The sequence below is a fragment of the Carettochelys insculpta genome, chromosome 16 (assembly GCF_033958435.1).
Source record: "Carettochelys insculpta isolate YL-2023 chromosome 16, ASM3395843v1, whole genome shotgun sequence".
NCBI classification, from domain to species: domain Eukaryota; kingdom Metazoa; phylum Chordata; order Testudines; family Carettochelyidae; genus Carettochelys; species Carettochelys insculpta.
In genome coordinates, this window is record NC_134152.1 from 34,038,224 (window position 1) to 34,060,784 (window position 22,561).

General features: G+C 45.1%; 1 protein-coding gene across 1 annotated transcript in view; it reads right to left on the bottom strand.

Moving 5' to 3' along the window:
* The window catches only part of CACNA1H (calcium voltage-gated channel subunit alpha1 H), a 493,948-nt gene extending 471,974 nt beyond the window's left edge, over positions 1 to 21,974 (bottom strand). Inside the window, exons 1-2 of the mRNA XM_075010231.1 lie at positions 21,908 to 21,974; positions 21,263 to 21,567 (exon numbers count right to left, since the gene is read on the bottom strand). Of these exons, the coding sequence (XP_074866332.1) occupies positions 21,263 to 21,552 (290 nt within the window). The 5' untranslated portion in view covers positions 21,553 to 21,567; positions 21,908 to 21,974. The remainder of the gene's footprint in view (positions 1 to 21,262; positions 21,568 to 21,907) is intronic.
* Positions 21,975 to 22,561: the final 587 nt, after the last annotated feature.

Sequence of the window (22,561 nt, forward strand, 5' to 3'; positions counted from 1 at the left end):
AGGTCATCAGCCCACGCAGATTAGTTGCTAGCCAGTTGAAGCAGCCTTCAACTTACTAAAGGGGGGTTTCTAAAGAAGATGGAGAGAGGCTGTTCTCAGTAGTGATGGATGGCAGAACAAGAAGCAACAGTCTCAAGTTACAGTGCAGGAAGTTGAGGTTGGCTATTAAGAAAATTTATTTCACCAGGAGGGCGGTGAAGCACTGGAATGTGTTACCTAGAGAATCTCCATCCCCGGAGGTTGTGAAGTCATGGCTTGACAATGTTCCGGCTGGGATGATTTAGTTGGGGTTGATCCTGCTTCGGGCAGGGGGCTGGACTTGATGATCTCCTGAGGTCTCTTCCAGACCTAGCAGTATATGATTCTATACAACTGGAGCATGAATGGTGCCAGAGATAGACACACTGTGGAATGAATTCTATCCCCGATACCATTCACTATTAATTCCATGAATGGGTGAGGAAGGAAAAGGACAGTGTAAAGTGCTGTTGCAATAGAAACATCACCTCATTTTAATCAAAAGCACCTCAGATGCCTAACCTGTCTGTGTTTTATTTCACATTCCTTCTGCTCTACAAATGAGATGTGAAAAATTAGCTCCACGTTAAGCAAAAGTTTCAGATATTCATCGAGGGTCATCAAGGATATATTCAAAGGGTGAATGGGCAAAATCAATCACGCACAGATTTCCTATATCAGGCTAGCTTTTATTTAATCATACAGTTTTAAGTCATACATCTCTGGTGGCTCAGGTTTAAGGAAGTGCCCCTCGATGTTTATAGCAATAAATCTGATAATCAAATGGGATCTGAAAAAAAAAAAAAAAAATGACGAGGAATTCTTACAGAGAGATCAAAACATTCCATTTAAAAGCCATTCACTTGGAGATGCTCCGAATATTGTCATAAATCAAGGGAAGCATTCTTCTGAATGATTTCATAGGTCCTCCTGCCAAAAAAATTATCAGCGGCTGAAATTGTCGCTTCATGGCTTTATGAATGAGTGCCAAAATGCTATGAGTAGGTGAGCAGACCCCAAAAAGGTCTGGGGGTTTGGGACCTGGATGTTCAGAGTCATTTAAAAGGTATGTACAACTAATGCCAAATCCTGACAGTGATGAATGCAAATTGGCCAAGCTCTGAGCCTCTAACTCACGTGAGTCATTACATTGGTGTCAATGGGGCTACTCTCATGAGTAATGCAAACTGGATTCTGACCAGTCTCCAAGACACTAGAATATTGATTTAGTTGGTAGTGGTTAGCCCAAGAGTGGTATCAGCAAGTCACAATACTCTCCCAACCACATTTTGAAATAAATGACTCACTCGGCCATGCATGTGCTAAACAAGGAATAGGACACAAAAATGAGCACTTAAAGAGTCGTGCCAGATAACTGGCTCCCTGAAGAACCTTCTCTGAGGCTCAAATAATTATGATTAATTTCAGAACTGGCGAAAGGCTGAGATTTGCAAAGCTACTTAGCAGCGGGGTTGGACTCCCAATTCCCATTAAATGCAATATACTGGAGAGTACTGGAGCTCTGTTCCACTCCAAGGTATAGGCCAAAGAAGCTTGGGGAACTTTGGTAAAACTTGGAATAAGCAGCAAAACTTTTGGAAGGCTGTCCAACCCCCCAAGCAACCGCGGGCTAAAATGCACTAAACAAAGCAACACAGAAGGATGAAAAATTAATTCATAACTTGGCAACATTTATTTTTCTGAGTAATCTTATTAGAGCTAACAAGGCAGCTCACTTTCAGCAGGGTTGCAAAACTGGGCCCTGGGACATCAGGAATAAGTCTAACCTCTTTGCTGGGAGAAGCAATGGCTAACCTTGCTGTTAAGTCTCCTAAGGCATTGTTTGCCAAGAGGCATCTAAAGCTTGCATGGACAGGATCCAGGAGGGCGGTGAAGCACTGGAATGCGTTACTGAGAGAGGTGGTGGAATCTCCATCCCTAGAGGGTTTTGAAGCCCCAGCTTGACATAATTATAGCTGGGATTGATCCTGCTTGAGGCGGGGGCTGGACTAGATGACCTCCTGAGGTCCCTTCCACCCCTAGAATTCTATGATTGACGTAGATTCAGGCAGCGGGGCTGATGGCCACCATGGGACCTGGGGCAAGATGTATTGGGGACAGGCCCACCTCCAAGCTCTTGGAAGGAGTGGGGCCTCAGGTGCAAGGGGGAGGGCCTCAGGCTGTCAGCCCTAAGCACTGAGCAGAGCGTGGCATGCCCACCCCTCTCCAGCCCACTGTGGAACAGCACTCTAGTGGCAATACAAAAAGAGGCTCGAGGTTCCAGACATTGCTGCAGTGACAGCAACATTGGCTGGGATCTCAGGGCCCCTTTGAAGCACCAGGCCCTGGCGCACTGCCCCTCCTACTCCCACTGTTGGCAGGCCTGGATTCAGGAGACACTCCACGGACCAAATACACACTTGGTTTACATTGTTAGCTCTTTGGGTCATTGTTGTGGGCTTCCATCACTACCACAACACACCTAAGAACTTCAGTTAACAAGGTACACCAGAAATGAACTTGGCCATTAGCGTTTCAGGCATCCTGTTTGCTACTGGCCACTCCCAAACATAAAGCTAACGAACCTAGTCACTTTGTTTCACTGACATCTTATCTGCTTGGTGCAATGTACTTTTCAATAGCGTGGGACTGCTCTGCCTGCCAGGAATGAGCGCTAGTGAAAAGAGGAATCAAAGTGATAAGAGGTTTCAAAAGAACTTTACAAAGCTGGTTAGAGGAAACGAAGAAAGTGCCGATTACTAGAGACAGAGAAACAAGATTATGTTTGTGGAACAATAGGACTTAAGTCTATAGCAGTAGTTCCCAACCTTCAGTAACACAGCATGCTTCAATGAAACAAACAGTTCCGTGGCACACCTGCTTTTTCAGCTGAATTGATCCCTTGAACGACACATTTACTATGGTTACAGTTACCGTCTTACTAACGAGGTTTGCAACATGGGAGTGCACACAACAAGCCAAACGAGGCTCAGATGCATTAATGTTTCAAATCCACCACAGATACACTGTCTTCGACAGCAAGCACAGACACATGTTCAAAAATCTGCTGGATGCCAATGCTAGGGATGTTGAGTAAATGAGAACTACTGAAAGCAGCACCCCTCCCCACCAGCCTCTTGAAGCCGAGATGCAGCATCTAAACCGTGTTGCAGATCCAGGAGGCTCCCAACCTCCCTCCCTCCCCATTGGCATGGCAGGGGCAGGCTCCCCACCAGCTCATGTGGTCAGGAAGCAGCATTTCAGCTATGTCCCAGGGTCCACACTTCCCTCATGGGGGCTCTGCAAAGAGGCACCACGGGGGGTGGAGGGGGAACTGACAAATCTCACACCAGCTGAGACTCAGGCATGGGGTCACCAATTCCACCACCACCAGGTTGGCTCTGCAAAAGACCACAGCAAAGGGGAAATTGATGAAATTTCCTAGCACAGGGACACTTCCCATGGCACACCAGTTTGCTGCAGCACACTGGTTGAAAACCACTGGTAGAACAAATGCACCTGCCTACAGCAAAGTTTCTGATTATACATTTCTACGTGTTTTGTTAAGAGACTGTTAAATGCCCACTCCCATAAACACAAGTCACATTTTGTACTGATACAAGCTTTACAAGTTACACCAAAATACCTCAGTTGCCTCAAAGCCGATTCACGCTTGGCCACTGCAAGGGAAAAGAAACGTGCTGTGGACAGCTCGGCTCATCACCTACATTTTATTTATACTCAGCTGACGGAACAAAATGTCATGGGCTGAAGGAGCACAGGAAGCAGTGAGGAAGGGGAACGAGGTTTACGTTTCAGTTCATCACCCGCACCGCCGAGGCAGCGTTCAAACAACGCGCTAGGTCTGGCTTACATCTGCCATCGCCAGGAAACGCAGGGTTAAGACTAACTTGAACTTGGTCCTTAAGTCACCCCATGGAACTCAGTGTTCTTAAGATACCATGTCTGCTGCAATGCCTCAGGCTTCAGCAGGGTGAGTTATGGCTCGCTATTTGCTCTCTGACACGAGATTCCAGAGGGCTCCTCTGTTTCCCCCACTTTTAACCCTTCCCCTCCCATTATGCCAACCCTACTTCCATTGAGGAAGGCTACAGAAATTGCCATCAGATGAAGAGCAGTGACCTAAACTACTGCCCCAGCTCTGCCTACCAGCAGCTCTGCTTACAGCACACACCCCGCTCCTATTAGCTCAGAGGTTCCATGACCTGGAGATCCAGAGTCTGCTCTGACATTGCTCTATCATCAGACAGCTGGAGGTTGTTTTTTTGTTTTTTTTTTTCCTAAGCACTCTGCCCTCTTGTTTACATTTCTGTCCTACCCGAGTAAGATCAAAGATGCTCAAGCTCTGGTTAAGAATTTGATTTCCCCCTCCCATTGATGCATTGGTGGGTCAAACTTTGGACTAACTTGGTCCCTGGTATAACTCACCATTGGACCAGTGATGATTCCGATCCTTACTGCATAACTTACTACACATGCCTTCAAAGGGCCCTTTGTGACTCCTACCTAGGACTTTACTTACAGCTAAACAACCACCTCACAAGCAGCAGGCTTCTGTATCGGCATTATTTTGCCTTCCTGCCCTGGTAAAGGCTGGATACCATGGTCCTCACTCAGTTGAGGAGTCCCTTTGGAATGCAGTGGGTATATTCCAATGGGGACATTCAGAGGGATCGCACCTTAAGATGACACAAGTACCATGTAACTCTAACAGGTGGGCATACAGCTGTCCCCAGACAAATAATAGGTATATTTTCTATACTACAGGTTGAACCCCTCTAATCCAGAACTCTCTCATCTGGCAAACTCCATAATCCAGCATGATTTTAGTTAGCCGGATGACCACTTATCATGGGTGTGGCCATGTTTCCAATGGCCCCATAAAGGTTGTTTACAACCACCAGACCTGGCTCTCAGTGTTCTCTGATGTTATTTATCTGTAATTTACCCCAAATGTCTTCTACAAGCCCAGTAAGCAGTAGAAGTGTTGGAAATGGGCTAGAAAATATTGACCTCCCATTGTCTGGCAAATTCTCTTGTCCAGCACTGGTCAGGTCCCCAGGGTGCTGGAAAAGAGAGGTTCAACATGCACTTATATAACCTTGTTTGCCCACTGCTGTTGATGTTCCCTTGTCCATAACCTCTGTTTGCTTGTCCAGCTTCGGACTGGAAGTTGCCCAAGTACAGACTGCTCATCTCGGGTGTTTGGTGAATGCCCAAAACGCAGCAGACAATGTTTGAAATAAATAGTCGGAATAACTAGAGCCCATTTGTACACTCACTTTTCTCTTTGCTCATCTGGATACAAAACATTTTCAAATAGCTTACAGAAAAGCACAAGGAATTTGACACATCTAGAAGGATTAGAGCAGCACCATGCTCCAGTGAACATTGTACTCTCAGGCAGTCATGGTTCTAATCCCATGTGTTTGGGCAGGTCTTTATCTCACAGTAGCTTTCTTTTCCTACCCCTCTAAAAAAAAAAAAAGTCTTTTCTATGCTGATTGTAAGCTTTTTGGGGTGGGAATCACCTTATTATGTACCTGTACAATGCCAGGCACAAAAGACTCATCTGGGGCAAGGCTATAGACACGAATGCAAATAAATAATCCTAATATGAAATGCTAATTTAGTTCCTTAATTAATTGCCAATATACATAAGAATCATTTCAAACATGACTGGTTAAGACTGACCAAAAGTATTACCATCAGAAAACCACTTATTGGCATCCATGAAATTATCTCGTATCTCACATCTGTTTCTACAAGGTAGGAAGAGACCATGCCACAAAAATGCTTTTCTCACAACAGGGCACAACTCTGGAGTCTTTGCCACAGACTTGCAAGAACTGAACAGTCCCTAGTGGCTGAAGAATCTCCTCACACAGAGCAGGTCTGAGGAACATGGCAAGGAAGTGTGGTGAAACCGACATTGCACTTGCTGTGTATCTTAAGCCTTGTCTCCACTACATGGCAGGTCAATGCAGCAGCGACTGACCTACCAGCAATCAATTTCTCATGGCTACTGTAGTCATGATAATTTATCTCTGAGCTCACTCCCTTCAACACTGGTACTCAACCAAGGCGTGAAGAGCATCCAACATCAAAAGGAGAGCAACCCCGTGGACCTTACCGCACACCCGATGCGACAGTGGGTATGTTGACTTCAGCTTCGTTATTTGCATAGCTGAAGTAGATCAATGGTGCAGGTAAGCATTAAGGCCTTCATAAAAGCTTTGGCCCTCCAGGGCAGTTAATCTGACAGCAGTCAAACTCTACGTTCACATAAAAATACGATTCCGCATGGAATGAGTTTTACTGCAGCCTTAAAACCAGTAAGAAGTAGAGAGACCCTTTGCTACAGAATAAAGATGCTAGCCATAGCTACTCTAATAAATGTGTTTACAAGAGAGGCACACTCTTGAAACTGCAAAAACAATGTTCAACACCGTGGATAAAGAGAAAAACGACAGGTATATTTCAGGCAAAAGGCTCTTTTGGCTTCATTTCTTCTGTTACCGGTTTGGAGAGAGCTGAAATTGAATCCTTTATCAAAAAGTCAGATGAAGGAATTTCCAGCACTTTTATAGAGCCTGGCATGTAAATGGTTCTCTTGGGAATGGATGGGAAACTTCAAATAGGCAAGCAGACATAAAACTAAAGCTACTATTCCATGGTGTGCTTCTCCTGATTACTAGCCTTTCCCAGCCCTCTGCATATATCTATAAGTCTGAGGCTGTTGAACAAGAACAAAATTGTCATAGTCCTAAAATTAAGAGGCTTGGGAGAAGAAGAAGATGGGATATTTTTTCCAGTAGTTTCTCCATGTCACTGATGCCTCCAGGTTATGAAATTAAATAATCCTAATGAACAGATATGCTCCAATCTTTCAAGTCCCCACTGGCAGCACGGTGGATCTACCTTAAAAACAAAATTACAGTGTGCAGTATACAGTTAGAGACTCCAGACAAACACACTTAGAAGAGGTTGAAGATACACAATATATTCGGGGCTAACTCCTGCTCATGCAACTGTAGGCTTGCATCTTATTAAAATCAATATAGGCACATGCAACCAAAGGAAGAATATGCTCCTGATTTTAATAAATCAAATCTGCTCACTACCTCTGTACTAGAGGCTGTGCTGCAAGGGTGAAATCCTGGTCCAATTTAAAACAAGCAGTCTTGTAGCACCTTAAAGACTAAACAAATGTATTTATTAGGTATTATTTTTTGAAAATCTGAAGATGTGGGCCTTACCCACGAAAGTTCATGATCTAACAAATTTGTTGGTCTTTAAGGTGCAACAGGACTGTTTGTTTTTTGTGAAGCTACAGATTAACACCACTGACCCTCCGAGACTATGGTCCAATGAAGTCTAGGGCAAAACTCTGACTTCAATGGGGCCAGGATTTCACTCAAGATCTAGCAGCCTTAAATAATGAGCTGTGTTCCCTGTATACTAAGCACTTGGGCAGCCACCCAGGAGAGATTCAGCCACCCAGCTGATTAGCAGGTATCGGGTGGTAGCCGTGTTAGTCTGTGTCTGCAAGAACAACGAGAAGTCCTGTGGCACCTTATAAGGTAACAGATTTTTTTGGAGCATAAGCTTTCGTGGGCAAAGACCCACTTCATCAGTAAATAAGTGGGCTAAGAAAGAAAATGGTTAATTGTCTCCTACACGAAAAGAAATTTGACTTCCTTATAAACCAAGCGTGAGGTAGGAGCAACCCACCCTATTAGCTGGGACTGTTTATAGAGCTATCAGTGCAGGTGCAAAACAAAATCAATTTCTGTACCTCCCCCACTTTTAAAAATAAACACTGCCTAGACCTGCTAACCCTTACCCCAGGGAGAGCGGCCCTGCCTCACTGAATTGTCCTACCAACCTTGCTGACACCATCAAGATGCCTTCCAGGATGAAGGCTTCTTCACCGGTAAGGGTTTACAGGATAGATCCCCTGGAGTACAGTTCAAGGTTTCTAAGGAAGGAAAGAGGGCTGGAGACTGCACGAAATGCAGGAAGGACTTGGTCGTTGCTACTCAGTGGTTGGAGCATTGGCCTGCTAAACCCAGGGTTCAGAGTTCAGTCCTTGAGAAAGCCAATTGGGCATCTGAGGCAAATAAATTAAAAAAAAAAAAAATTCAGGGATGGTGATAGGTCCTGCTGAGAAGGCTGGAGACTGGACTCAATGACCTCTCAAAGTCCCTTCCAGCAATGAGATATATATGTATGTATAAGTGTACGGCAGAGGTGCACAGAGAAGATGGTGACATGCAGCTAAATAAAACCCTAAGAAAGATAGTACTGTCGGAATGGGATATAAATATGCAGCAGTAAAGGGATGGGAACATGCAAGGAACACGCCAAGACTTGAAGAACACAGCAGCTGCTCCTTCAGTGCTAGGACCACGGCTTCTCCCCTTCAACACCAGCCCACAGAACAAATTGCAATAAAGGCTGTGCAATCCCTTGTCATACTGGGCTGCTTGGGGAGTGGACCTCCCTGGGTAAAAATCCTCACTACCCTGGGAACGGAGTGGCTGCATCTCTATAGTAGTGCACTTAGCGTGGGTATTACTGATTGCTCCCCGTCAGCCATGCCTGAAACTCACGTCCCAAGCAACGTCCCTCTTTCTTCCTCCTGGGGAAGCACGTAATGCTCAACTCGCTGATTTAGCTCATTTCACGGCTACTTTTCCAGCCTTTTCCTCATCGGTCATCATCAATGAAAAAGGTGTGGATTTATGTTCTCCCTCCTTAATGCCATGGCCTACATCTACACTAGCCCAAATCTTCGAAATGGCCATGCAAAAGATTACTAATGAGGCGCTGAAATGCATATTCAGTGCCTCATTAGCATGCTGCTGGCCACGGCTCTTCAAAATTGCCACTTTTCACTGCTGTGCAGCTCAGCCCGGGCAGGGAGGGGGGGGCGGCCTTTTTGAAAGGACCCTGTCAACTCTGAAATCCCCTTATCCCCATCAGCCTTATCCCCTATCAGATAGGAATAAGGGGATTTCGAAGTTGGCAGGGTCCTTTCGAAAAGGACCCCCCTCTGGATGAGCCGCATGGCAGTGAAAAGCAGCAATTTTGAAAATCCGCGGCTGGCGGCATGATAATTAGGTGCTGAATATGCATTTCAGCGCCTCATTAGTAATCTTCAAAATGGCCATTTGCATGGCCATTTCGAAGATTTGAGCTAGTGTAGACACAGCCATGGTGGTGAAATCTGAGCAGCAGGGTGTAATCAGGTGAGATGATGATTAGGTGAACTTACCTCGGGTAAAATAGAAGGGCCTATGTATATTTAAGCATGTATTTAAGAGATAGCATAGATATGCACATATTAAAATAGTACAGGTTGAACCTCTCACCCAGCACCCACAGGACCTGACCAGTACGGATGAGAGAATTTGACAGACTACAGGAGGTCACGGAGAGTAGGGCTGGTGTCTGGAAATAAACATTATGGGACAAAAGGAAACGTGACCGCACCCATAGTAAGTGGTCGTCCAGCTAACTAAAATCATGCTGGATTACGGATATTGTCAGACAAGAGTGTCATGGACTAGAGCGGTTCAACCTGTAATATCAAAGCAAGTGCATAACCAATATAGCCAAGTACAATGGTTGGCCTATGTAATAAACAGCCTGTTATTCAATTCTTCAAATATCCCTGATTTGCATACAGGACAAGGATGATGCTACAAGGAAAGATTTTGAAAATCCCACCAGATTTACTCAGAATAAACCAGAGAAGTCCCACCCAACGGTTTTATCATTGCAAAGAAGGAAGCAAGCATTTTATACAACCCGGCCTGTGATGCAGAATTTTCTGTTTGATTACAGATGTTTATTATGCAATGAATCAGTAGAGGGGAGTTTGCTAAAAAGTGTGGTGTCATCTCTGGTACAAAAAGAACGTACTGAAACTTGATTCCATGTTAATATAACCAAATCATTGGCCTAGCATATCCCACTTGATCACTGGAGTGTGGCATTCTGTATGTAAGCTGCAATAAACAAGTTCCTTCCAGCTGACCTTGGAGTCAGCACACAAAACCACTGCTACAGCAAGGTGGTGGTGGTTTGCTTGTCCAGGTTTGTAAGGTCACTGTGGGCCTGGTCGGTGGCCTATAAATATGCTTCAGGACCACATGCAAAAAAAAAAAAAAAAAATGGGTGTGTGTGCAAACATTTGTGTGTCCATATGAATCTCGTGGAGTTTCATCTATGCCCATTTGAACAAATATCTCAAATGTGCGGATGAAGACAAGCTTTGTAGAACTGAAGATGTGGTCACCCCATCTCAAAAAAGATATGTTGGAATTGGAAAAGGTTCAGAAAAGGGCAACAAAAATGATTAAGGGTATGGAACGTCTGCCACATGAAGAAGATTAATAAGACACTTATGCTTGGAAGAAAGACCATTAAGAGGGATATGATAGAGGTATATAAAATCATGACTGGTGTGGAGAAAATGAATAAGGAATTGTTATTTACTTCTTCTCATAACACAGGAAGTAGGGTCACCAAATGAAATTAACAGGCATCAGGTTTAAAAACAAATGATAGGAAATATTTTTTCACACAATGCACAGTTAACCTGTGGAACTCCTTGCCAGAGAATGTTGAGAAGACCAAGGACTACAGCAGAGTTTAAAAAAGAGCTAGATAAATTCCTGGGGGATAGGTCCATCAGTGGCTATTAGCTAGGATGGGCATGGACGGTGTCCCTAGCCTCTGTCTGCAAGAGGCTGGAAATGGGTGCCAGGGAATTGATCACTTGCCGATTACCTGTGCTGTTCATTCCTTCTGGGGCATCTGGCATTGGCCACTGTCAGAAGACAGGATACTGGGCTTGATGGACCTTTGGTCTGACCCAGTATGTCTGTTCTTATGACTAGTTCAGCACAGGAGCTTCTTGGAGCAATGGCGTGGGAGGGTGGAAGAGTTTTTCTATACTGATCTATTTGTAACATTTATCAAGTACTATTGTTACTCCAAATCATGATTCTTCTGGAACTTGACAGATGTTGCAAACAACCATGAATCATAAAACTGCGTGGTTTATTTTCCCGCATCAAAATTTGCCAGAATGGTAAAAATTCATGCTTTCGCCCCATTTGTACGGCCATGATGGAAAGAGCAGGTGAAACCTGCAAATATAAATTGTATTCGCCTTTAAAAAAAACACACTATCAGCTTTTTGGACTGCTTTCATCAGCACTACCCTGAGTGAAATTACTCAACACTACTAGCTTTGTGAAAGCACGCAATTTCCATCTGTCAATTGAAATGGGCAAATTAGACCTTGAATTGGTGCATTTAAGACCATTGCCCAACCAGCCAGACTGGAACAGCACTCAAAACATATTTTATTAAGAAGGAAAAAGACAAATTGTCTCCTACTTCTTCCTTTGGCCAAATCTCTATCCTGAATGACCCATTTAAAATTTCATGCAACAGGAGGCTCTGAATAGCGCCGGAAGACTATACAGAGCTAATCAGCAAATAATTCACTTTAAATTTGTCTCTTTAAAGGCTGATGACTTCTAATTGCTGGTTCAGAAATACAATATGTACCCTGAAGATTTTATAGTTGTTGCACGTTATTGCAAAATTAACTGTTAGGAAGGCAGATTATTCAGCTCCATGAGATGGAAGGGAAGTTTTCACTTAAAAGTAAAGACAAACATGATCTTACTTTAAAGCACAGGGTGGCTGCTACAGCTGGATTAAAGGATTAGATGTAATGACAGATGCTACCTTAAGAATTAATAGCAAAATCTGGAGCAATGTTCTTTTAGGACATCTGTGTTAATCGAGCTAACATATTTCTACATGAGTTTTAATGGTAGTGCTACAGGAGTTTGCTACCTGGTTCGGAGACACTCTTGGTTTGAATTCAGCTTTGGAACACGCCACAGCTTCACTGGGGGACAGGTTACATAGTTCCCATTATTTTCAATGGGGTTACTCCCGATTTGGTCCCCCATAAGTGAAAGGGGCTGCAAAAGTCACAATTACAATCCAGCAGAAAGCCAAGTGGAGAGAGGCTACCCTCCACATGCCATGCCTTTTGGAAAAATTTAAAACCTAGAGGACTGATTCAGAACTCATTTACTGAAGATTATAGACAAATACAACTCCAGTTACCACAAAGGAGTAATTCCACTAAGAGCAATGAATTTGGGCTTACTGTTTAGCTAGCACATGACAGCTGGATTTAAGATCCTGCTTCCAATGCGGTCTAGCAGAATATTCCTAATTGACCTGAAGAGTTACAGTTTTTGGACTGCCACCTTTAAATAGCAAAATACACAGGAAAATAGTGCAATAAGACCTAGAACAATCTCTGTGCAGCTAGATAATAATTCCTTGCCTAAATTCAATGATAAATTTAAAACTAATCCTCACTTTACAAAACTCTTTGGCTCTCCCCAACTGAAAAGAAATCTAAGAAAAAAAATAAATATATGATGCTTCGGGAAAGATCTATAACCAACCCAGGAACAGTGCTGCATAAAAAACATTTGTAAAAATGGTATTTACACTTTAACTTCTTAAGGCATACCTACTGTATGTAAAATACATGAACGAAGTAGACATACAGGCACAGATTTGTGGATGGTATATTCCCATTGCCTATGTTGTGCCAGTTTATACCACCTGAGGACTGGGCTTCTGGACACAAAGGAAAAAAATCAAACATACCCATGTCCAGCACGTGAGCCAGTTGTAAACAAACCTGACTGCATCTGTTCGTTCCCACCAAGTCAGAGAGGCAGAAAAACCAAAGGCTATTGCAAAAAACTTTAACAAGATCCTTTAGGTTTAGTTCTCTCCATGGGCTGAGAAGTAATCAGTTAAATTTTCTGGGGTTAAGCGATGTGAAATATTACAAAAATGCAATAAAAACTAAGCACGGAACAATTACAGTGAAGGGATTAGGAGTAACCTTGTAAAAAGATACAGGAGTAAGTAACAGTCTATTCTCTTTAAAATGCTTTTTGGCAGGTAATTTAGTAGAGAGCAATTTCAAAATAGAGGGCAATAATGAAAAATACATGTGAAAGATTATAGACAATTTCTCTGATGAAATCATATAAATTGTGACTATTGTGGGTGTGGTAGTACTGTTGTGTGAATTGGTCTTTATGAGAATAATAGCCTTAACTAAATTACAGCATTCAGAGGAAATACATAGACGTTTACTATGTGCATTCCTCAATGAATACTGATCAGCAGGCCTTACAGTCTGGGTTTAGGCTTTTACTGACCAAAGGCACATAACTGTGGTAAGCTGCGCAGTGGCCTTGTAATGTAATTAAACTTGACTAGGGACAGAGGAAGAAGAAGAAAAAAAAACAAAAAAAACAAACCAACCTATCATCAAGGTCCTAAAATTCACCATCACCTTCCCTATTGCTTCTGCCAGAAAGAAATTTGGGTCCATATATTTGAAATCATTTTGGTTGTGTGATTAACAATGTTTAATACCACAATACTGTTAAAGCTCTAATTTAATCTTCAGTATTTGTGCTCTTCCTTTATATTGTGCATTTTATTTTGCTCAGATGATTAAAACAGACATCAGTTTCACAATAAATTTCACTTCCTTGTGCACCACTGCGATAGCTGAGTTCTCTGCACACGCGATCCAGCGTATTCTGCGATCACAAACCTTACTGTAGAATTTCATGTGAGGGTGTGAACCTATGCCGCAGAATTTCATCTTTCATGGAAAAAAAAAAAAAGTTCTAGCCCTTGAGTGCACATATCTCCTCTAAATATAAACAGACTTTAAATGGGTGCCCAGGTGAGTCTGCAAAGGGCCTAAAACAATGACTCAGCAGCAGACACACAAGCGTCAACACAGAGGTATACCGACCTGAGTTAGGCCCGCTTGCGTATTCCAGGGCTACGTTAGCTATTTTGGCCACAGGTCATACTGGGAGCTTGTATCATGTGTCACAATTCCCAATTTTTTTCCCCACTACTTCCCAGGGTACAGTTGCCCGTTCTGTGAGCATGGCCTATATTGTTTGTTCTCAGGTATGCATGTAATGCTGACAGGTGGAATCGAACTTGGGACCTGTGGAGCTTAGTATGAGCCTCTAACTCATGAGCCAAAAGACAGCTGGCAAGTAGCTAAGGCTTTAGAGCAGGAGCCTCAAACTCAGGGCCTGGGGAGGTCATCTATGACCCAAACAGTGCCACAATCCGGCCCGTGTGCTGTAGCCAGCATGAGTCCGTGCAGCCTGGTGGGTTGGGGGGAAGGTGTCCATAACCTTCCCCCAAGGCCAGGCCCTGGTCCTCTCCCAGCCCCTGCTCTGCCCTCCCCAGTGTAACCTTTCCCTTGAGCTTCTTGCCCAACGGACGCAGCCTCAGGCATTTCCCAGGTGGTCTCCCGCAGGAAGGCCACAGGGGTCAGGCCCCTGCTGCACTCACCACAGTGGCAGAAGCTATGGGGAAGTAGAGTGATGCAGCAGCCTCTTCACTCCGCCGACTTCTCATGGGTAAGCCCAGCCTCTGCGCTTCCCAGGGTGGCATGAGGGGCTTGGAGATACGCACGCCCCACCCCACCCCCCCCGCCAAAAAAAAAAAAAAAAAAGGCCCTGCCTGAAGCGGATACCCGCTGGCAGGATCTGAGAACTGGCCCTAAGGTAAAACGTTCTACAGCAGGGCTCTCAAACGCCATACTCATTATTCTCTCTGCAAGTAGTCTCAGAGCCACTACATGACCCAGTGAACCACACCCAGAAGGCGTGTGGGTTACATATACCTTTGTATTAGCCGTATCAAAATGTACCTCTTGTGGCTATTAAACATTTTTTTTGAGTAGTTATGCTTTCCTGACATAAAACACTGAAATTAACTAATTAAAAAGATCCCAGAGATTCATGTGGCTCTCTTTTTTCTCCCCTCTCCATTGTGCTTTTGTAAGTGGTTACAATCCAGGGAAGATTTCACAAGGGTGTGGTGCTGGTGCCTTTTGTTGAATTCAGCAGGAGCTGTGGATGTTAAACAGTTCTCAGGGTTCTACCCCGCAGTACATTTGTTACATGATGGTTTCTTCCAGTGCACATTAAATATTTTATTTAAATTACATGTAAATATTTATATTAGGCAGCTTCTGATTCAGGGGATATTCATGCAGAATGCCCACTGAGTCAGCAGCAGCCTGACTTCGCAAGAACAGACTAAACACAGCTACAGGCTTCATGCTAAGGTCTATTAAGGCTGATACAATGTTCTCTAAGAAGCACGCCCATGTGCACACACAACTGAAGTTTGGGCTTAAATTCCTGCAAATCAATAATTCTCCTTCATGCCACAACAAAAATAGGACAGTAGAGGTGAAATAATTATATATATGGCTGTTATCACAGAGTCTATAGTAACCCCCCCATTCATGGTAACAGTGGGATCAGGAACTAAGAAATACATATTCAACGTGCCTGTCAGAAAACACTCTTGGACGTGGCCTAGCAGCAAACTTCTTAAACAAACCCAGACAATCAGAGGCTGTTGTGAGCATGCAGCGTTCAATGAAACATGTCGTTTCCCCAGTCCAAACTGATTACATTCTTAATGCCGTCACTTTCTTTCCTCAAAACAGACCATACAAAGCATCAAGCCAAAGAGCCTGAAGCAATTTGATCTGCATCCCTCCTGCAAGCAGCTTTAGGAACTAGATGAAGTAATAGGCAGAACAGCACTTCAGTCTTTGGCCCAGATCCTGCACTGCCTACATGGAGAATAGTAACAGAGAAGGAGCCTACATGGAATGTTCCTGCTGGCTGGGCGATGGTGCCTGTGGGGTGTTGGGGGAAGGTATGATCGCCCAGAGAACAGGGAGGGGGCATCTTATTTAGCAATTAAAATTTTACTCCTGAGTGCTACCACAAGTCACCTATGCCTAGCGACTCTCTTTTTAGGGCTTCACACAAGTACTGGGGGGGGGGGAAGGCATTAAGGATAGTGAGGTGCTCGCATCTGAAAATAATGGGCACATATAACAACACTAGAAAGACAGACTGATCCGCTGAACTCCACAGATCTTGTCTCACCAGACCCAGATGACCCACAAGGCCAAGACAGTTTTCTGACAGAATGCACCGATTTAAGGACTACCGGGAATTATAAATCGAGTTGCAGTATGTTCCTACAAACCAGTGACAGTGCTAGCATTTTCTTCAGTTGCATACACAACAGCGATTGCCATAACGTCAGCAATCTGTATTCTGGCAAATTAAACTGCTGTCCATTACATACTTTGCCCAGACTGACTGCTAATCAGCACTGCAAACTGACCCACCTATTATGCGTTGGTCAGCCAATAGCCGTCATAATCTCAGAAACAATCCAGATCTACATTCAGAAACAGAGTGCAGAGATACTCACTGATTGACTGAAGATGACGCAACAGATCTGTTACAGAAATGGGACCAGTAAGAAAATCTGCATCAAAAAGCAAACTCAGAATATTTCTATAGAACTCTCATTTACTCTATTGCCTTTAAATAAGAACTATGAAAAAACTCCACAAAAACAAACCAAACGTTATACCAGATAACATGCTACCGTACACAAAGTCCTACCCACAGACCTCTATAAATAGACCTGTGTAGGAGACCCAGTACTGAGAGAAATAAGTAAGTTTGCTTCCAATTACATTTTTTAAAAAACAAAACTAAGTAAATCAAAAACGACAGAGGGGAAAACTACTTCAGACATGATGGTGGAGGATTAAATTTAAACCAGCCTTCAGACTCACAACAGTTATTTTCAGGCTGTTTGTTGTTTTTGTGATATCACAAATAAATGAATTTATTGGTGAAACAGTTTGAAAAGTAACATTGGAGTTCTTTTTTCACTCCTGTATTCAAAAACAAACAAACAAATATAAAAACTTACTAAACTGTAGGACAAGAATGATCTCACTAAGCAGCAGCCTGACAAAGAAACCGTGCTGGAACATGCTGTTAAGCAACCAAATCTAGTTGGGATGTTTTTTCCACCTCTGGTGAATCTTTAATGCACAGAGCACTTTGTACATAGGAATAACATAGTTCGTACACTGGACTTTTTGCATCCCACAATTTTGTAAGGCTTCCGAGCACGTAAGAACCGACGGTCAAGCTTTTAGAGGCACCTACACAGGGTCTTCTTAACTTAGCTGCTGTTTACTTGCAGAATCAAGAGCAACCACTGACCACAAACAAAACTAAAGGGAGGAAAATCCACCAATGTGGCATGTATGAAATACACTCTGTACTTTGAGAATTGTATCAAAAACAAAGTGAACATTTCCAGGGGCACATGCTGCTGCCAGACATGTTCAGAATGTCTGACCTTTGACCCCGGTAGTAACTGATCCTATGCACACCTGTCTGACATGAAAACCGTGCAGAATCTTTTTTTAGCCATTGGTAAGCCCTTTGGTCACCCCCCTCTGTTTAAGCTGCAGAATCAGACCATATACTTAGGACTTACACCTGCTGGAGGTCACAGGCCCACGCTGTCCACAAATATTTAAAGCTCTTGGGTTGGTTTCACAACTAAATTGAGCTAGACTGACAAAGGAAAGATTTTAGTAAGTCAGAAGCCTATCCACACTCCAGGCTCATTAAATCTTCTTGATCTGCAGAAGCATTTGGTGTTTTCAGTACAGATCCAAATATATACATGGAGTACACTGTTCATATGGTGCTTGACTGAGCACTCACTTGATATTAATGGAAGGATTCCCACTGACTTCTGTGGGCACAAAATTGGTCCTTTTGAGAAGTCAAGCCTGCGCTGCCAGAAAGGAAAGGGTTGCTCTGTAATAAAAGAAGGTGATACTCTTGCAGGAAAAAATGAACATTAATATATACTCAGATGCCTTCAATTTTAAAAGAACTGTTTTTGTGGGTTGCTGGCTGTATATACATACTATCCAGCCCAGTGACACTTTCGTGAAATTATTTTGCTGAGTTGTTCAGGGAGACACATCACAGGTCTCCCATTTGTAGGCCTGGACAAAGAACTCTTAGCAGAACATATTTAAAGCAAATGGCAATACAAAACTACATAAAAACACAGAGGACGGGACGGTGCACTGCCTGCTTGAATAGGCACATAAATTCCCTGACTTATTAAGTCTTTAAAATAAAGGAATAGATAGCTTAGCATGGAAAGGGCCTCCCTTGTTTTTCCTCCCTATAAATAAATCGCTGTCTAAGTCAAACAGAACAAAGAACTACTTTTGCTTCGAGCAAAAGCATAAGCCTAATTATGAAAGGTACTTCTTTGCTACAGAGGATATGGCACTTCCACAGAGCTTCTCTCTCTAGGCCATTAAAAGGATGCTCCCTTTCTCATAATAAAGAGAACTTGCAATGCAAAGCTGCTTAGTATCATGATTTATGGAGTCGTCCTTTGGTAGGCACGGAGAGTCACACAAATTGCATAACCACTGAGAAACTACTTCTGTGAATCGGACATTTCTTTCAAGTTAAGTTTTTCCAAGACAGGCGTTCAGTGAGTGGTGGCCTTCGTTCCATCTATTCATTCACTGCCCTCATCTATTTGTCTTTCTGTGTAGTAGTTTTTTAAGTTTCACAAAAATGCTTTGGTTGCATTCCTTCCAAAGCTGCTTGACCTTCAACTGAATATGATTTGAAATGCATACAATCCTTAGAGCTCAGTACAGTCATTTGGATGGAATATCATTTCATGGGCAAGATAAAGATTTCTTTGCCAACTTTTACAGTGCTTGACAGAGCTTAGCCAAATATCTTTAGAGACAATGGTCAACAATTATCAGTTATTCTTCCCATTATCTTTAAGCAAGTTATGGACAGAATTTAAAGAACAATTTCACTACACAAAAAAACTGCCAGCAACTGGAAATAGTGAAAACTAAAGAAATTCCAGGTCAGTTTTATATTTGCCACCATTGTATAAGTTGTGAACATTATTTTAACAGAACAAAGTTTCCCCCCCACTTCCACCAATGCAACTGGCAAGACCACTGTAAACCGAAGCTTTGATTGTTTCCATTAGATTTTGGCTTATTAATAAGCCAACATTACAATTAACCATCTGTGTCTACTTCTTTATGTCATGCAGATAATTCAGTAAGGGAATTGTATTCCTGGTCAATACAATGGAAAGATTAGAGAAAAGTAACAAAACAAAACAAAAAAATCTAGCTCTACCAAAGAATTGAGTACAATAATGCTACTCATAAGAAAGATGTTGCTTTCTCTCTCTGGCTCTCTCAAGAGCTTGCAGTTAATTTGTCAAGACTACTTATTGGATTTTTAGCATTATCATTCCGGTATGTAATATGAAGGACAAAGCTATAGATATTCCTTGAATCTGACTTTTTCCTCCTTATCATCATACAACGGAAACATGATAAACTACTCAGGGGGCATGGGGAAGGATAGCTCTTGACCCATCGTATTGCTTAGATATAAAAAGAATGAAGCTACCCTTGAGCACCCATTTCAGTACATCTTGGGGTGTATATTTAATATTGATGCAGCTAAAATTGTCAATGAAAAGTCCCATTACTTTGTTTTACTTGCACTTACTTGTCTTCCCTGTTCTATTTAAACATGCACCAATTCTGCTCTTGCCTGGGTTCAAATCAGCAACAGTCGTTTTCATAGATAACAGTAGGAGTAAAGCTAGTTTAAGTTAGAGGAGATTCAAGGCAGCAGCTTTTGGAAAAGGATTGCATAATTCCTTCTAAGAACAGCATACGAGTCAGAGTTGGTACTGAGAGAAAAAAGGTGATCTCAATTGCACATTGGTTAACTAAAGGTAGATCAATAATACCCATATTAACAAATAATATTTATAATAGCAATGGCAGGGTGCAGGCAGCAGCCTACCAGCAGGTACCAAAAAAAGGTAAGCACGTATTACCTGCACGATGTTAGTGACACATTTACATGCGCATCAAAGCAAAAAGCTCTATTCCTAAAGATCAAGACAGACAAGCAATCTGCTTTCAGACAAAACCTCTCTTGCATGTTCCTGTAATTCAGTTCTCTCATTGTCACAACTAAGAACATGTTGCTTATTATTATTTGAAGGCGGTGAAATGGATTTGGAAAGATGCATTAGGGGAGGAGAAGGGGACTTAGATGGACTGTTTGCATTTTCTTCAACCCCAATTTAGGAATAAAATAATAAAGCCTAAAAACCAAACAGAAGATTTCAGAACCCAGGCTGAGAAGGCAGGCAATAAACTCAGCTTCTCAAAACCAATTCTAACATGCTTCATTTTCCAACATGAAGTAACACACATACTCTCAGGTCTCTTATATAAACAGTTCAAGGGTTAAGGCTGGTCTTAACTCCCCACAGTTTTTAAAACACAAATCACTGGGTGTCTTTAAACTTTACTCTTTTCCACCTCCTCGACAAAAAAGTAAAGTTTAAGGGCTTCTGATGTGACTGTTTCTTTGCAGGTCCAAAAGTGAATTAGCTTTCAACCCTTTCCCCCCTATTATGCTTGTTTTCTCTGTTGCACCCAAGCCAGGACTGAAAGTGCACAAGGCCAGGTGCCTTTTCTTCCATGGTTTTTCCATCTTGGATTTTACCTGGCTTCATTTAGCTTGACCTACACTTTCATGCTTCCTGCACAGTAGCAGGACTGGGAGAACCTTAATTGAATCCCAGACCTATTAAACAAGACACAGGCTGATTCTGCTGGAAGCCTTTGTGTTCTACGGCAGCACAATAAATAATCATGGGAACAATAGAAGAGACAGTTAAAATCCCACGGGTGGGAGCTCCTCTTTCCCTGGGAAGCACCAAAGACCACTCACTCCATTCACCACCAGGCTGGGCAAGGCACACCTCTGACAACAGCTGCCTTGAGTTCTAGCTCAAAGAGGCCAGGGACCTGCTCCTCACCCCGACTCCTGCTAGAAGCCACCGGCTCTCCTGCTGCAGGAGGCACAAAGCCAGTGGCTTGTAGAGCGGCCAGAAAGTCAGATTCCTTTTAAAGCCTGCTGCCTGCCCGCCGCGGATTCAGGGGAGTCGCTCCCAAGGCGGACCTGGCCCATCCAGAGACACAAAGCAAACAAGCACTGCTTGAAACTCCGCCGCTAGGTGCGGGCCACCGCTGGCTTCGGGAGCGAGGGGCGGAGAGCCCAGGACCCCCACGCGCCCCAGGCTGGCAGGGGGCAGCCCCCCGGGGGAAGGATATGGGTTACAGACCAGGCGGAGGCACCAGCTGCGCGGCCGGGTGGTTTGCTTGAGGCAGAAGACGACGGTGGGGGCCAGGGCCGGGTAAGGGACCTGTTCCTCCTCCTCCTGGGCTGGATCCCGGGCCGGGGAGCCTCCAGAGCCCAGACTGCTCTGGATCGACTTGCAGGCGCTGAGCGCATCCTCGTCCTCCCCGGGCTGGGCTGCCTGGCTGGGGAGCGAAGCTATGGGCACCCGGACGTCCTCGCTCGCCAGCGGCTGGACGGGCTCTCTCCTCTCGCCATCAGTCATGATAGCAGCCGGGACCTGCGGGGCGAGGAGCAGGGGCAAGGTCACCGGGGCGAGAGACCGGGGGGATCAAAGGCGAGGGGGGCCGGAGGACGCGGCCGGAGACCGGGGCGGCCCCTGCTGCAGCCTCCCCGCCGCGCAGCCGGGAGCGGGCGAGGGGGGACCCCGCCCCTGGCGGGCGGGAGCGGGGCTGGGGCCGGGGCCGGGGCCGGAGCGAGCCCTGCGACGGGCTGCAGCCGCTGCCCCCTCCGCCCAACTTCGGCAGGGTCCGGAGCGGCGCCACCTCCCCCCATCAGACCCACCCCGGGGCGCCCCCGGGCAGCGCGCACCTGCGCGGCAGGGCCCCCGCGGCGCTCACCTTCCTCGGGCGGATGGCCGGCTTCCCAGCAGCATAGCCGGGACGGGCGGTTCACGTGAGCCCCGGCGGCAGGAGCGGGGCCGGTCCCCCGGGTGCCCCCCGCCGCGAGAGGCGGGGCAGGTGCGGCTGCGGCTGAGCCTTCCCCAGCGGCCCCCTCCGGGCTGAGCCCCGCGCGGGGAGGAGGAGGAGAAGCCCCGGGACGCGCCGCCAGCCCCGCCGCCCGGCAAACTTCGGCGGGCAGCGAGGAGGGGCCAGGCGGAGCCGGGGGCGGGGCGGGGAGAGACAATGCTGGAGCGGCGCGGGCCCCTCCCGCCGGCGGGACCCCGCGGCTGCCCGCCCGGCCGCCCGCCGGAGGGGGGCAGGCGGCTGCTTCAGGTGCGGCCCGCGGCTCCCCGCCTCCTTTGTTCCCCTCTCGCCGCCACACGTGCAGCCGGCGCGGCGGCGACGCGAGCCTGCACCGCAGCCCCCTGCCGAGCTGGGGCGGGGGGCACCCAAGTGTCCCGGCGGCGCGGGCTGCACGCCGGGAGCTCCCCTGCTCCGCCCCGCCCCGCGCCGGATTCAGGACCGCTTGGCAGCCGTGTAAACCGGTTCGCTTCGGAGCGGCCCCGTGCCGGATGGAGGACTCGAGCCCCAGCGCTCTAATTGGTGCCAGCT